Source organism: Oxyura jamaicensis, chromosome 1, assembly GCF_011077185.1.
Source record: "Oxyura jamaicensis isolate SHBP4307 breed ruddy duck chromosome 1, BPBGC_Ojam_1.0, whole genome shotgun sequence".
Classification (NCBI taxonomy): domain Eukaryota; kingdom Metazoa; phylum Chordata; class Aves; order Anseriformes; family Anatidae; genus Oxyura; species Oxyura jamaicensis.
The window spans coordinates 60,758,016-60,775,866 of record NC_048893.1 but is presented as its reverse complement, the minus strand read 5'-3'; the positions used below and the strand labels follow the sequence as shown (position 1 = coordinate 60,775,866).

Genomic DNA, 17,851 nt, shown 5'->3' with positions numbered 1-17,851 from the left:
TATTTAAACTAACTGTTCAGGATTTATCTACGTGTAGGTATTGATATCAGGTGAAGGAATAGTTTTTCATAGTAATTTGACAAAGTTATATTTGAGAAGTATTCTTTGGCACAAGTGTCCTTATATAATAGAGAAGAAAACAATCATTGGATATAATTATGATACTTTTTTCAACAAATAACTTAAAAAAATACATTTCTACTGTAAAATGTAAAGTTACCATTTTGCTTTATGAAAAGGAACAATGAAAACTAAACTGCATTATTGTTTTAGGAAACTTTCTTCCTAAAGAATATGTAAGACAGCAAAAAAGGAAATTTATACACATGCACAAAAAGAAGCAATATTTGGAAAGACTTTTTGGAAACTAACATTAGAAATAATTTTCTTTTTATAACAGACTATAGCAGACTATAGCAGGCCATCATAACATGGTAATGACAAACTGCTGTTTAACTATGTGTTGAAAGATGTATACTGGGAAGTCTTCTGCAATACAGAAACTGAGTCAGGTTATAACTCCACTCAGGTCTTTGTCCTAAATATACTTCTACCTCTGCCTTGCACTATAATGGACTGTAGCATGAAGCTCAATTAGGACACAGTATTGTGTCCTAACAATGCCTCCAGGGTGATATCTCAGGTGATATCTCAGGGATATTACAATTCTAAGCAGAAAACAGTCTTAATGATCTGGTTTGGTGGCTGCACTGAGGAGTTTGGGAAGGAAAAAAACGAACAACAAACAAAAACAAATCAAAAACATCAGTAGAGTCAACTTCGAATACAGCTGTTGGTTTTCCTACTGAAGATGAAGACAAATGTGTGGTTGTATTTTTGCCACAATATTCTGCCTCTTTTTAAATTAAAGGTTATATTTCTAAATGAAAGGCTATTTCAAAGAAGAAAGAGGAAGTATTTCACTTTATTTCCATGAACAGCTACATAATTTTCAAGACTTCCCACCTCCAAAACACTTTTGAAGCAAAATAAACATTGATACGAACTAGAAAGAGATTTCTTTTATTCTGAAACAAAAACTTTGGTGAACAAACAAGTTTTCAATAAATGTACTGAGAAAATATTTTAAGTTAGAGGAAGTTTATGAGAAACACATATGGAGGAATGTTTTGAAGGCAATTAATTTTTATACATACAGCAAACTTGAATTTATTGTAGGACAAGAAATTTGTGTTTAGCTTGAGATTTTTTTTTTTTAATTGTAAATTTGGTAGAGGAATTGAGATACACTACCTAGTGGTTTTGGCTCATTGTCCTGACTTTCAACTTTGTAATATCAAGCAATATCCCCTTGAATAAAAGCCCCAAACTGCTAATGCATACACCTCCCTCCCATCCTGACTTGTCAAAAGCAGGTCCTATTATCAGCGGCATTATTTCTAATCAAAGGACTTCAAGTAATTCTAGAGAAGCTGCTTTGATACACGGTGCATCACTGGAAACACTGCAACTAATCAAAGTTTATGCTTGTATGAGACTGCCCTTTAATATCAAACTGTCTTATTGACTATCCATATAAAGCTTTATGGTCCTTAAATTAGAAGGACAAGATCAGCATCCTCACTCACAGCTACTATAGCAATGATTTAATCTGTTATTAATAGAGGAAATCAATTCATATAATTTTTTTACACTTATTATTTACTTTGTAATTTAATCACACTGGTTATGTGGATTGATCTTCCATTGTTTGCGGATGTTCCCTGTTGGTGGTGGATTCCACTATTGCTTAACTCCTGGATTTTGAATTCAGATTAACCTCCTATTTAGACAACACTGATTCTCATTTCCTTCTCCAAAATTTACCTCCTCAACAGAACAAAGACTTTCCAGCAAAGCATCAAAAAGGCTTTGCAAACTTTTTTTTTTTTTTTTTTTTAAAGCATTATTCATGACCAGCAAACAAAGGTAGCAAAAAAAAAGTGATGAATATTTCAAGGTAGAAGCAGAGCTTCTTCATCTCTTACTTACATCATAATAACAGGTAACACAAAGCACAAAACAGAGATAAGGCCTTACTTTGTTTTAAAAAATCTTACTATGTTCTCAGCTTCAGCATTTCAGAAGAATCACAGTCTGTGATTCTTCTGTATATATGCATCACATGCAGTATGCATACATATGCATCCACTACCATTACTACTCTTCTCATTCAGCTCTTAGATCATCAGTAAAGCAGGAAAACCAAACCCCACAGAACTATAAATCCTAAGCTTGTAGTTTTCAGTTTAGATGAAACTGAAGTCCCCTGAAGCTTTAAATGACAAATTTGGCAATTAAAAACAATAATTCTCTCTCTAAATATCTTTACACGGCTTTAATGAGAACTATCTACCTAATTGGTTATAGTTAGAGAACTGAAGTTTTTTTCTTACCATCATAGAGCATTTTTAAAATTATTTTTATTTTTTTTTTAAATTTAGCTCTCTTCTCATGCAATAGTTAGCATTGTGATACATTGCTAACATGTGCTAATGGGTGCACATTGTTTCCCATTACATCCACGTTTATTGGTAAATACTTCATTCCTTTATCAAACTAGATCTTTGGTCTTAGAATTAGCTTTATTCTTAGAGAAAACCTCTAAATGTAAACAGCTTACCCCCCCTCCAACCCCAATATAAAAGCAGATTAAAACCTAGTTTTTTTTTTTTGTTGTTGTTTGTTTTTTTTTTTCCCCTCCCCTCAGGAAAGTTTTTACCATATTGAAGGAAGCAAGTATTGCCATAAAAAGCAAATTCAGGTTGTTTCTTAAAAAGTTTGGAAGCATTGTGTGTGTAACTGCTGACAGATGCAAAAAGCTGCCATGAAAGCTAAATGAAATAATACAAGCACTCAACAGCCCGGTCATCAGAGACACTGTGGAAGCTGTGGTCAGCATCATGACCACTATCCTGACTGACCTGAAATATGCCTGTAACTTTCCTTCATCTACACAATATTGACCTGGTAATTCCTTCTATTCTGTATATTTAAGAACATGCTAACTTTGTCTGGTGAAGACAAACTGTCTACAGTTAAAACCTCAGTACATTTCTCAGCTCTATAGGGATAGTTATCTTTATGAAAGCACATCCCTTTTATATCTAATTACCAAAGACTAGTCTCTACCTTGAGGCTTGGGAAAATGCAAACCCTTCAGTCGATTCCTCCCCTACTACTTCCTGAAGTTTCTCTAATGCATTTTTCATACTATTTTCATGTTTTTGTTTGATTTTGCAGTATTAGCAAAACATTAGAAGTAGTTAATGGAGCTTATGGAAGTTTTTTTTTTTTTTTTTTTTTTTTTTTTTTTTTTTTTTTAAATGAAATTGCCTGTAGTGGCAATATTTGGCTTAGTGTCACTATACAAAAGGTTAAAATTCATGGTACTCTGTTAGTAATGTGCGGAAGGGAGCTCCTGTAAAATTTATTTATATCTATATATGAACATGTTCCTATACGGCTGTTTCACACATTTAGATTTAGCAAAGCATCCTCTTATTCTGAAGACCTGGAAAACATCTATTTTTAACTAGTGCTGATCTTTCCTGTAGAGAGAGCTGTCGTGTTTTTTTTTTTTTTTTTTTTTTTTTTTTTTTTTTTTTAAAGTATGAAGGACACACTGCATCCTGTATTTTACATATAGTTATTAGCATTCATTAGTCTCCTTTAAAGGGTAGCTTGAATGAAGTCTTAGAGAAAAACTAAGTATCTGCTTTTACTAGAAAAGAGACTTGCTTTTAAGGACAGATGGATGTTTCCAAAAAGTTATGATAAAACTGAAACTTTCTTCACCAGAAATACCTATGATCCATATCATAGGTGGATCTCCTCAAAAATCTTAAATATGCATATTGATGCTTTTGATAGGTGTGTAGTCTAGTCAAATTAGCAGCATGAATTGATCTAGCATTAAGACTGAAGCTCTCTTCCTCTTACAAGGAGAGGTATATCCCAACTGTATACATACGTGCGTGTAAAGAATAGAGAACATTTCTGTTTTTATTTCAAATTGGCGCTACTTTCTACCATTTATTTCTACCATTTAGGAGACTGAACTACTAAAGGCAAAATGAATCATTTAAAAACAACTTGGTTATACTGCTTTTACATCATTTTTTTTTCAAAAAGAGTTTAATTTTGCTATGTAGCAACTATAGAGCTAGATGTGAATATTTTTAATTACCTTTGATTTCCTTTCATCTGCTGATCTCCCTCTCATCACATGATATCACAGATAATGATTTAGAAACAGACTAAGTGTGCACAGAGCAGCCATCTCCACCAAATCAGTGTCTAGCTAACAGAAGCACAGACAGCCCAGTAAGAGAGGCATAGTCAGAGTGAAGAAGTTTAATCTCACTGTCATGGTTACCGCTGTGTGGGACAACAGCTAGACAGACATACTTCCTTTTTCAAAATCATCTATTTATTTCAAGACAAGTAGCTGTGCATTCTCTAGCAGGAGAATAGACGTGTCCGTACTGGTATTTCCAGATACAATTTGAAGAGTGAAGATTCCAGGACTTTTCCTATTTGAAGAAGGACTTTCAAACATTAATATTAGATCACAACAGCAAACTACAGTATTTCATTGGATTTTTTTTTTCTAGTTTTGAGTTATTAGAAACATTGTTTTGACTGCTGAGGCAGGGAGAAAAAAGAGTTACTCCTAGGAACTGTCAGTCACTTCCTGAGTGGGGTAATACTGTATGCTTTTGAAGCCTTTCAAAGTACTAAAGAAATAAAATGCTTTCCAATCAATCCAGGTTTATGTCTCAAAGTTTACAGAATAACTTAGTTATAAACTGGCATCTTGGAACAGCTTTCGAGTAAAACAAAAAATATTTTGAGGAGAGCTTTGAGGAGAATATACTATTCTCAAAACAGAGAGACAATCGAGTCATCCACTTGAAAAAATTTGCTTTTTCAGGCCAACTTCCTTTTGAGCTAAGAAATCAATTTCTTCGAGAAGATTGGACAAACAAATATGAGGATAAGTGTTTATATGTATAGAAGAATTTGGTTAGCCAGAAAAAAATGAAGGAAATCTACATTTTAAAGCTTAGCTTGTACTTTGTCCTGCAGAAAAGCTATCTATCCACTAAAAATAAACACAAAAACATGATGTACACGGGAACCAAAGCACACATCAGTTGCCACTAGCTATCACCTTATTTGAACTGCTTTGGAAAACTATTTACGATGAACACAATCCCCTCTTCCATTTTCCAATATTTACTGAAAGGTTGTGCATACAGCAATTAAGTCCCTATTTCCAAAATTTAGCACAGAAACTATTTTTCTTTTGAAATACTCACTTTTTTTCATATTCATTCAATTTTCCCACTTCAATACTTCTTTTTATTCAAAAGTCCGTATTTTAAAAATAAACCATATAAAACAATTGGATATAAATCACTAATTCAGGTAGCACTGACAAAATCAGGAAGAATAATGAATATATATTTGTATACAATTTTATTTATATATCATCTGTGTTTTCTGTAAACAACTGGTTTACTTTCTGTGATAAAGACTAATAATTCATAGTCTCCCTAACAGGTAATAAGGGGGACATCCCTCCACTACAAAATGCCTCTTAAAATTTAAGATGAATAACAGATCTTCAATATTATGTATTACCATTTAACTGGGAAATGCAGACTACAAGACTACAGAATTAACCAAAAGCTTTATATACTTAGTTCTCAAGGGAGCTTCCATTCCACATTTAAATCTTAATTATCTGAGTATTTTAGTCACTGTAAAAGGGAGATGATAAAAGGGAGATGAAGCTTAAATGCCTTCTAGGCAAATACAAAGTTGTAGCCAGATTAATAAAACACAGGAGCAAAAGGAGAAGTAAGAGTCCACATTCCCATACCGCACAATTCAAGTTTATTCCATTCATTCTTGCAACACAAACTTAAAAATACAGTATCATTTAGCATTCTGATGTCTATGAACCATGATAATGAACCCAACTGTGTCAAAACAGTTAACAATGGTGAAAAGAGGAAGTCAAATATCAAAATGCACAAAGCACTAATATTCTTCCATCACTGCGTAGAAAGATGATTGTTTATCCATTTACAAAATATAATTAAGACAAGTTCATTTTGAAATTTTGCATGCAACACTGCAATTGCTTGACCCAGGACACTCCACTCTTACCAGCCTCTTCTACTAATAATTCAATGTTATATTCAAGGATAAGTTCCATTTAACTACTATATTCCTTTTCCAATTTGCTCCCCCTTAACAAAAAGGAGCAGAGGGTACAAAATCCAAAATACATTTTAGGTTATAAGTTATTCAGCACAAGTTTCAAAGGAAAAGGTTTAAGAACAGAGTGGATTTCCAGGTGTATGTGATTCCAGTCTGACAACATATTTAAATGCTTTTTAAAGAATGTAAAATAATTTACAGTTTGGTATTTTCACCTAGTTAGGACCTACTCAAAGATACAGGCACCCACCCATTACTTTTTCCCCTACAATATAGTTAACAAGAAGGGAATGAATGAACAAGCCCAGTTTCTAGAAAATTACAAAAGAATTTAGCTTTTTTTTTTTTTTTTTAAATCCTGGACAGAGCGATCAATCACCTCTCATGTAGTGCAAAAAGAAAAAAAAAAGAATATTTTGTCTTTACAAGTCAAACATTAAATGCCATCTTTTAACGAACTGGAAAGGCAGCTTGGGTGTATATTACAGCCAAATTAATACTTGTCTCACTGAAGTTTGTTTGCATTTTTTTCCCTCAAGTGAAGTAAGAAAAAAATAAGGTGTTCACGTAACTGTAGAAAAAGGGAGGCAAAATCACCTCAGTGAATCACCAGAAGAGTTAGTACAAAGATGATGTTTCTTTACTATTATAATGCTCACTGAAGCTAGTTTAAGGGAAGTGCAGTAAAGAATACAGGGAGAAAAAACAAACACTATAGCCAGACAACTTGACACTAATCAATACAAACTTGAATAATCAAGTTTTCCACATAAAAAACAGATTGCAGTTTTCTAGACTAGTACTTTAATAGCTAAGTATTGACTAGCATAATATGGAGGCAAATTTATGCCAAAGATGGTTACCTTTATAGCTGAATAGAGTTAAACCTATAGTCTGTGTTCAAACACTATTACAATGACATGACAATTTAGCACTGATCAGAGATGAGATTAAAGAGTTCTCTTTAAATAGTCATTAAAAGCACTGTTCACCAAACATGCTTCAACTTTTATCAGCAGCTCACCATTTGATTTATCACTGATTTCCAATCTTTCTGCTCTTCCTCGACACCCATATCCAAGAAGCAGAAAGTAATTGCACTGTACTGTTGATGGCCAGAGTTGATTGTTTGCTCCATTGCTTTCCTTATGGGATATAAGTGTACATGTATGTGTAAATCAGTTTGTTCTCATTTTACAATCTAAATGCAAAGCTTTTTATAGCTGAAACATTCAGTAATAATATGCAACATGATTCAAGTAAAACTAAGTCTCCATTAAATATTTATGAGTTGTAGTCACCAGCCTATTTCTACATATCCTCTTGATTTCAGTGATATCAAAGTAGTATCAGCTACTTTAATGAATTCAGCATGAGATACTATATACATTTTCTGTATTCTGTATATGTTATCAGAAAGTTTGAAATCTGTTTTCAAAAAAAAAAAAAGAAAAAAGATTTATAGTTTGTGGTACTCAATTCTGTTTAATAAAACCTGTTGTTCAGTCTTGGGTGAAAGCCAGAAGCTCAGGCATTCCTGAGGACTATAGGATGTGACGGGAATCTCTAACATAATTTCTTAAATACCTTCTCATGAGTTGTCAAGGCTCTCAATAGCATTGCCATATTTACTGGTACAGTAAGTCGTATCTAAAAGTCAATGGTTGATGTGGTTTGGCTGTAGTGGGAACTTTCAGAACAAGCCCCATGCTTTAGTAATAAAATTTAAGAGGTTTGTTCAGCCAATAATGAAGCACCAAATCAAGGATATCCACAATTACTTTGCCTTCTCCAGCAATAAGAGCAAATGAAGCTTTCAACTTGTAAGTCTTTCTGTTCCTAACATCTCAACTTAGAGAACTCTCAAGTATTTAAATTACCAGAGAGGTTTAGCAACTATATTCACCTGACACATTTATGTCTAAATAATTACTGTTCATTTTGTACGACTTGATTATCTTTGCATACAAAACAGCCTGGAGCTTTTACATGTGGATAAATTTTATGCTGACATGGTGAATAAAGAATAAATTCTATCTTACAATCATTTTTAGAAATAAGTGCAATGAGGTTTTTAACTATTAAAAACAGTTGCTTTAAACCTGTCTTGGACTAGAACATGCATAGGAAAAAAATACTCAAATTCAAGCATCCAAAACTATATTGGCAGATATTCTGGAGTGTAACACCATGCCTCAACTCATCTTTTCTGGTTTACTCAAGAGTCAGAAAAAATATTAGTGTGACATCCAATTAGTCAATAAAAAGACCAGCTCCAATAACTAGTATCAAAAGTCCTCAAAACTGCAACATAAGCTTTAGGCAGAGGAAGAATAAAGCTACCCACAGAGAAATGAGAGAAAAGCAACCCAGCCACCTACATTACTACACTTCAGATTATAGCAGACACTAATAGCATGGGACTATTGTCCCCTTCACAATTAGTTTCAGGTACATAGCACAGTACTTTCCATCTAAAGGAATCTTCCAACAAAAATCTTAGTACTAACCTAGAAGGTTTACAAGCCAAAAATTCAAGATCATGGTCTCTCTTCTTCTGTTTTCACTAGAAATGGGAAGAGATTGTGCACTGAAAAGAAGTCCTAGAGGGACACTGCTCATAATTGTTTCCAACCTTCTCCAAACAGGTTATCTTCGATAAAGGCCCCTAACTAGTCTGATTCATAAAGAATTTCCCTCCCCCCAAAGTATTTAGCTGAAGAAGCTGGAAGATGCAAAGAGTGACAGACAGGCAGCAGTGTGAGGCCACAGGAGAGACATTTAAGATATCAGTCCATCCGTCACTGAAGAAGAGTTTTGATTGCCTGGTTGTCAGTGGCTTCAAAGGCAGTTAGTCCATCTGGGCCTTTCACAGTCTTATCAGCACCCTGTAAAGACATTGAGAAGGACCGTCAATTCATAAAGTTAGGCTGTGTAAGTATCAAGTACATCACAACACTTACTTATCTTGGATAATTACACTGATTAAATTACAGCTTTTCAGTCCAGTGCATATTTCCATTTAGAAACCAAACAGGCTACATTTACTTATTGAACTATTCAGCATGCAGCTAAACTTCAAACTTTATAGCTAGAAAAAAAGCCAAATAACCTTTGTTACAGAGCAAATTTAAAGATCTACAATTTATCAATTAACGCAGAACAGAACTATTAGGATTTGTATGCGGTAACTATTCATATGAACGTAAAAATTCTGTCTCATACATTTCTATGAAATCTATGGTGCAGCATCTCTTTCCACATTCTAAATTAGTTAATAAGATCTTGGAGAGCTTAGATAAAGTGTTTTCTTTCTATATCATAACAGATTACATCCACCTAGCATTGTGCTTCTCTTCCATTTTGGTGGGAAAAAACCTTATTACTACATGGAAAAAAAAAAGTCATTCTAAATGAAAAATTGAACAACCTTTCTGAATAATTTCTGAATAAGCTATGCCTACCTTAAAAACAATAAAACAGAATAGGAAGGCATTTTATTTACAGATCTGGCATTACTTGACAGATGATAACAAATGTACCAAATGGGCAGTAGGAGAACGGTAACCACAAAAGCAGCCCCAGTGCCAGAAATATGGAAGAAAAAAAAAGCAAAAAGTGATTAGTCATGTTTGTTTTGAGCACTGTGTAATATGTAACACATATGTATAACATATATGTAAAATTAAAAACTCAGAGTAAACCATAAATAGGGTAGTTAAATAAATTAAAAGGATAAAACATTAGAGAATATAGAACTTCAGAGATCAAGACCAAGATGTTTCCTGAAAATAAGTTAGATTCCAAAATAACTCCTCATGAAAAGATGTGCAATTCTCACTTTAAAATGCCTGCATTACCTCAATCAAATGTCAGGAAGAACACTGTGGGTACAGACATGTTTTGGCAAGAACATTTGCTGAAGAGTTCTGCCTTTAGTTCATGTATAACCTGTCTATACAATAGAAATTTCTTCTCCAGTACATTAAAGGGAAGAAAGTGCATAGATTAACTGTAAAGGACACCCAATAATTTTCCAAGAACATGCTGGATCTAGAATTTCAAGAGCTTCTTTATTGAGAAAAAGGTTACACACACAAAAAGCAGCTGAACTTCCACATGTAATACCTTGTTTGTTCCCAAGACAACTCTTGCCACTACACTTCCCCCGTAATTGTTCCCAGTACTTTGGATCTCACCTTACTGTAACTTGCTGCCAAAGCTGGAAATATTCCACCACTAAGGAGATGTCTTTGCAGTACTTTTTAAATACAGTAGTGCTCATCCTGTAGTCCACTGGCCAAACTGACCCTGTTTACAACCACCAACTCTCCACCAATGTACAGCATTTATAGTATAACAGACAACATAAATGAAGTAACTTTTAACAGAAGTTTAGTATAGACTTAGGACTGCTTTTCTCCCTGAGGTATGTTTGTACTTCAGAACAGCTAGACATGATAGACTTGAATTTCTAAAATAGCTTTACTGAACGTAAGAAAATGGTCTTAGGTCATGACCACCTAAGAATGACGTGGTTTAATAAAGTTTAATAAAGTCAGTGTTCATAAATTAGGAGAACAGTGTTCATAAACACACTAGAGTCAATGTTCATAAATTAGGAGAACAGCTCTTCAGCTACGCAGAAAGATTCCTGCCAGCATTCAATAAGAAGAAGAAAATAATAAAGTTCAGGTCAAGAGGACTTCAATTTTCAGAAGTGCAACACTGCCAGGAAGCAAATTTAATGAAAAATTCATAAAAGTAAAGTGATTCCGCAGCATCCTCTACTTCCCCAAAGTAAAAAGGTATTAACATCTTCTGTTTCATGTTCTCTTGCTTATGTTTCCTTCCTTATACACATTAAAACATGTATATACACACACAGACACACACTCTCTTTGGCAATGTGAAATGGAGCAAACATTCTTGTTTGTTGTTAAGACACCGTCCAAAGCAGAAGTGTTAAAAATGCTCTGAAGGGAGCACAATAGCTACTATGGTACAGTTGTAGCTCAGAAAAATCTTGAAGGTGGCAGGTAGTCAATGCAGAGCTGTTCAAACCCTGTGAAACTTGAACTGGCAATGCTTGATGAACTTAGCTAATAGAAGACTGTTTTACACAGCCAGCAGTGGACTTTCAGGATAAGTTTCCAGTTGAAGTCACAGAGACAGACATCAGTTAGTTCAAAACGGATGCGGGTGAATTCTTGGAGAATGCTTTTGGAATTGACTTCAGAGGCTTGCATGTCTATTTAGAGGTTCAGAAGTCTTCTGAAATCCCCAATACAAGAGGAATAAATGAGCAAATGTGGTCAAGCCCACAGCTTTTCTCAAATGGCAGTGATCCTGTCACTGTCAAGAGAAAAAAGGTGCTAAATCAAAAGTATGATATTGAATTAGGTGACATTTTTAGTAGTAAGCAAAGATCAAGTTGTCAAAGATCAAGTTGTATTAGATATTTTACAAAAATGGTAGAAGTATTCTGAAAGATGAACTGTGCCACAAATGGCAACCTCCATTAGAAGTAGTCAAAATTGACTAAATAACATCTATTGTAACAAGAAACTTTTATCTTTTGTAATGTAGGAGAAATCTTTTCACATTTAAAACTCAAATATACAACTCATATTGTAGAAAAACATAAAACATTCTTATATATTTCTGCGTTCTAAATAAGTACTTCTGCTGTCTCCACAAAAACTAAACGCAAACTGAAGTACAATGACTTAAGTTAACAGATAAAATGTGCACTAATTGGTATTTTGTTTTGTAGAATGCTTGCATTTTTACCTTGTAAACTAAATTCTTGGTACTTAAGACAATTCATTTCCAACTTTGTCAAAAACTACTGATAATTCACTTCTTCGCTAAGAGCGGAATATCCTTAATCTTCTTTACCATTAATAATACTGAAAAGGCAGAAGTGAACACAATATATGACAATTCTGCTCTACATCAAAGTCACTATATGCTGCAAACCACTTCACTGTTTAAAATGACCAAATGACCAGGAATATTTTTAAAGGTCTTAAAATCCTGGAAGAAATATGTTAAAATTAGCATATATATATATATATATATATATATATATATATATATATGTATATATATATATGCTACTGTTAAGGTGTGTTGGATCTGTCTGGGATGGAGTCACCTTTCCAGGCAGCAGCCCACGCAGCGCTGTGCTCTGCACTCATAGCTGGAACAGCACTGGTATCACTCCAGTGTTGTGTCTATTGCTACATAGTGCTGGCACAGTATCAGGACTCCCTCCAAGCCCCCAAGAGCCAGCAGGCTAGGGGTGGGCAATTGAAAGGGAGGGGACATCACCAGGGCCGCTGACCTAAACCGACCAAAGGGATATTCCATAACACTTGATGTCACCACACTCAGCAATAAAAGGGGACTCTCATGGGGGAGGTGGTCCTCCTGAACAACCGGTATGCGTTTTGAGGCCCTGCTTCCCAGGACATGGCCGAACATCGCTCGTTGATGGGAAGTAGAGAATAACTTATACCTTTCTCTCTGTGTTTTTGCACGGCCTTGTTGTTTCTTTTGTTTCTTTTTCTCCCCATTCCCTTTCCCTTTAATTAAATCATTCTCATCTCAAACCTCGAGCTCTTTGTGTTGTCTTTTCTCCCCCTTCCTCTTTGAGGAGGGGAGAAGTGAGAGAACGACTGTGGTGGAGCTTGGCTGCCCACTCGAGTAAAACCACCACATAAGGTAGCATCAGGCCCTACCTTAGAATTTAAAACAAATTGCTCTTTAGACTAAAGCTAATTACTTTCATGTTGTTTTGCTCTTGTTTACTGTAGTATATTTTGGGCAAACTCAGATCAGTTTTTGGTACCACTCTACAAACCTCCATAGGTCTATTCTTCAGCAGGTCTATAGTATGATATTCCATCTCTTTTCATAAACTTCAAAGCTATACCAAGAATTTCCCAAACTGGTTTTGGGCTATATACATACTGTATAACTGAGGTTTAACAGTTTAAAAGTGATTGATTATTAAAAAAAAAAACAGTTTTGTGGGAATCTGATAAATGGATTCATCAAAAAGCATGTTTTAAAGATATATCAGAGGTCAAAATACTGTAACCAACATAAACGTTTATTAGAAAAGCCTGCCTCAGTTCTGACCTAGAATGTTTATGCCACTGCTGACAAATTTAAAAATTAACTTATAAATTAACTCTTAAAGATAAACTCATTTACTTTAGTAAATTCAACCATCCTTTACTGAGGGTAACAAAAACCTTGCTTTACGAATTATGTATTTCAGTGCTTGGAGTCTTTCAAATTTGAATATCAATGACACTGTATTATTAGCTACCAGTAACAGTAAGTTAATTAAGCTTTTTGTAGGCTTAAAGCATACATGTAGCAGCAATTTAGAGAACAAACATTAAAACCTTGTTCCCAAATGGAAAGAAAAGTTTCAAGTACAAAACACCCCCTCCATGCACTTACTTAAGTACATATTACAGTTCTACGATGAAATGATAATTTCAGACTAGCATTAAAGCTTTAATCCTTAGATGTCTGGAAGGATGACACTATTTGAATATTGTACACACGCTAACAAAAACATATCTTAAAGTTTAAATTACCATATTATCAATATTTCGGTTTAGCTGATATTGGACAAGCTTAAACCATCAAAGAAACATTTAATGAATCCAATCCATCACAGTAATTGATTATGGCTGATCATTACAATTAGCACAACAGCAGAGCTTGAACACACTCAAACAATATCTTAAGTTTTGAAGCTTTCAGACTGTATTTAAGTTTCTTATACTATAATTCAAACTGAGCACTCAAGATTCCAAAATCAAAGCATCTGAACAAAGTATGAGGAAGTCCTCACTGAAACATTAACTTCAGAATAATGAATGTAATCACAGGCACTTTTAAGGAAGTGCCTTTAGATGAGTATAATACATCTACCCTTAAGCCATGTTAGGTATTTACCAGTAATCCTATACATGCAATTGTGAGAGCAAAGTCAGGTAACTTTCTTCTCGTTTTAAACAATGCCAGTCACGTTGTTTACACAAAATAACCATATGTTGGTTACATCATACAGGAAAAAGTGTCTGAATTTGAATACCACCATCAATTATGGTAGTGTAAAGCTACAGTTCAAAGTAGATTCATCATAAAAGATGAATCTAAAAACGTTTTTGCTGTTTCACAAGTAGAAGACGACACTATAAAAATAAAATGGTGGTGGTGAAGCATATACAACCACCACAGCAGAACAAAGCTTGATAAAAATAAATCCTTGTAATCAACTTCAATACTGAACAAAGGATTTACCAAAGGGTAAAAGTAGTTTATAGAGTTGTGGCTTTCTGAAGCTGAAAAAATTATTGTGTCAACCTGCTAGAGTACTCATTTGTAACCACTAATAAATTTTAAATCACATTTCAAATACTTCCTATAAAATCTACCAGGAAATTTCATTGCATGATTTCTCCTTATAGTACTTCACCACTTTTGATGAATGTTCTTTCCAAGGTCAAATCAAATGTTATGGGGTTACCCGCCTTTCACAGATCACCGCTCTTAAAATGCCTGCAGGGATTCTAAGAAGAAATTTGGAGCTAAATCTCTTGGTTTAGGCAGCCCTTAATACCCTTCCAAAGACAGTAATTTGAATACTTTTATCCTTCAATCATCCTGCAATTTCTGAAGTGTCTCCGTATACAAGGCTTACATGGCAAGGTTTTGGTAGTGGGAAGGCTGCAGGGGTGGACTGTCATGTCAGGTAAGTGCCAGTTCCAGCCAGCTTCAAAAGGGACCTGCCGCTGGCCATAGCTCAGCCATGAGTGGCACCAGTTGTACCTCTTGGAGAGGCAGATTTAAGGAAAATCTGCTGTGCTACAGCTGCTGGGAGTGAGGAGTGAGAAGATGCAAAGAACCAGCCCTGCAGAACCCAAGGTGAGTGCAGACAAAGGGCAGGAGATGTTCCAGGCATGGAGAAGAAGTTCCCCTGTGGCCTGTGGAGAGGCCCCTGGTGGAGCAGGCTGCAGGCTGTCCCCCCTGCAGCCCATACGTCCCTCAAGGAGCAGATCTTCATGCTGCAGCCCATGGAGGAGCCCCCAGTGGAGCAGGTGGATGTGGCCTGGAAGAGACTGTGGCCCATGCAGAGCCCCCGCAGCAAGCCCCGGGCCAGAGCTGCAGCCTGTGGAGAGGACCCCATGCAGGAACAGGGAGTCTGGGCAGAGCTGCCACCTGTGGGGGACCTGTGCTGGAGCAATCTGCTCCTGAAGTATTGACCATGTGGTATGGGCCCATACTGAAACAGTTCTTGAAGAGTTTCAGTCTGTGAGAAATCCATGCAGGACTGACAATTCGGGAAGGACAGCATCCAATGGGAGGGACCCCACACTAGAGTAGGGGCAGAGATTAATTTTTATGGACTGACTGCAACCCCCATTCACCTGCTCAAAGGGAAGAAAAAAGTGGATAGAGTGAAGGTGCTTTTAGTTTCTCACTGCTCTAGTCTGTTATCAGTAAGCAATAAATTACATTACTCCCCCTTATGCTGAGTCTGTTTCACCCATTACAGTAACTGGCAAAGCGTTCTAACACACAAGATTGAGGAAGGAGCTCTACGCTGCAGTTTTTATAGTATTCCAGTTCTAATATATAAAGAAGTGCTGCAGGACCTCAACATAGTTATGAAAATGTTAGCTATTTCATAACTTGAAGTTGTGGTTGACAAAACAACTTAATGCATTTGTAATAGGAAGGAAGAAGCAGGAAATAAGATCTAGGAATTCTACGTTTATCCAGAAGTAATCAGTTTGAGTTTCCTGAAATAGTACTAGAAGAGAGGTAGCAGCATGGCATACCATGTTTTTAGCAGGAAGATTTTAGTCTTTTTCCTACCAGTGAAATCCCCTCTCATTGAGCATGCAGCTACAGCTTCTTTTTCAAGTATCTATTTCACTTCACTTTTTACCTCCTTGAAGTCTCACCCCACCTACAACTACAACTGTTACTTCCTATACAAAGGTGAAAAACTTATTAACCCAAATTATTGTATATTTGGATTATTTCTGGCTACTATACTTTTTCATAAAGGTTTTCAATATTTTTATTTTCATTGCTAAAATGAAGCAATCAAAAGCTTTCTTGCTGTTAGAAGATGCAAATATTTCATTACAAGTTCAATACCCAGGCAATGCGACCGTGCATCCAAGCAACCTGATTTCCTGTGATAAGGCACTTCCAGAGGCCTCCCTGTATAAACTGCTAGCCAAAAATAAATCTTATACTACACAGTCAAGGAATATAGTCTCATATGAAAACAAAAAAGGTACAGGTGTGGCAAAAAATATGCCTTGAGTAACCTTTAGCCTTTAATAACCTCTTTCTTAGAACAGATGTTCTGAAGATGCATCACTCCTTCAGATATGGAAAAACAACAAGAGCTGTATTTTTTACGTTACCAAAACTAATAAAGTTTTCCACATAGTTCCTCAAGAATAAATATGAAGTGTGGCAATAGACAGAACAAGACCACTCAAGCCATTGTAAGTGATAGGATGAGGCAAGTATGGGTATAAAATATACTAATGAGCCAGCTAGACAGACTATAGCTTCATTCCTCCCATCTGTTCCACGTCTCCTATTGTCAAGTCTCAGCTGAAATTCATCCATTCCCTAGAAAAACAGTGCCACAGAGACAACTACGTAAGCAGTTAGTATAAGGCAACAAGCAAACATCTGCCATTTACAAGGCAACACAGATACAAGGTGAGCAGTAAGACATAAAAAATGGGTTCTATTGCACATTTGCAAAGACTGCAACAAAACCCAGAAGACCACCCTATAGAACAGGTATGTCACCACTGCAAGAGCACTGAAGAATTTCCCAAGGCAGCAACAGAATTGAAACTGAAGGTATTTCCATTCCATCTTGATTTGGCATCAGTGTTTTCCTAATCCCATAAATTAATGCAAGGAACTAAATTTAAAACAGAACAAATTTGGAAACCTCAATTTGCAGAAAACTAACTGCAGGAAATTAACTTGCAGTAGAGACAAATGAAGAGGGTCAGCGCCAGGGCTATTGTAAGGAAGCAGTTAGAACACACAGGTAATAATATTAAAAGACTAAACAGAATCGCCTGTTCTGCTGGCAACTAATATTTACATTGGCTGAGCTGTAACAGAACTGCAGCTTCACCTTCAATGGTGAATGCTGGTAGACAGCATGCTTGTTATTCCCTCTCACCCTCTAGAAGAGATAATATGCCATGAAAAAAAACATGCATACAAACACTCCTTCAGTCTTCTGTGACTAAAACTACTGCAGAACATCAGAAATTGAACATCTAAATATGACTTAGTTATCTGGTTGCGCAAAATGTGATTTCATGTTAGCTGTATGCTACAATGCATTCAGTAACAATACCTGCTTAGTCCGTCTTTTTTTCATCTCTCCCCATCTCCACAGACCCATATTGATCCTGATAAGGCTACCAATGAGGCTGCTTTTTATAAGATATGGCTAGATTCTTTGTCCATTTCTAAATGCTGCTACGTGAAATAATTCTACTGATCTACTGAAATAATTCTACTGTTGGTGATA

At 35.6% G+C, this 17,851-nt stretch overlaps 1 protein-coding gene across 1 annotated transcript in view; it reads right to left on the bottom strand.

Annotated features, from left to right (window-relative positions):
• Positions 1 to 5,881: 5,881 nt before the first annotated feature.
• MTPN (myotrophin) overlaps positions 5,882 to 17,851 on the bottom strand; it is a 41,713-nt gene continuing 29,743 nt past the window's right edge. Inside the window, exon 4 of the mRNA XM_035343606.1 lies at positions 5,882 to 9,122. Coding sequence (XP_035199497.1) covers positions 9,036 to 9,122 — 87 coding nt within the window. The 3' untranslated portion in view covers positions 5,882 to 9,035. The remainder of the gene's footprint in view (positions 9,123 to 17,851) is intronic.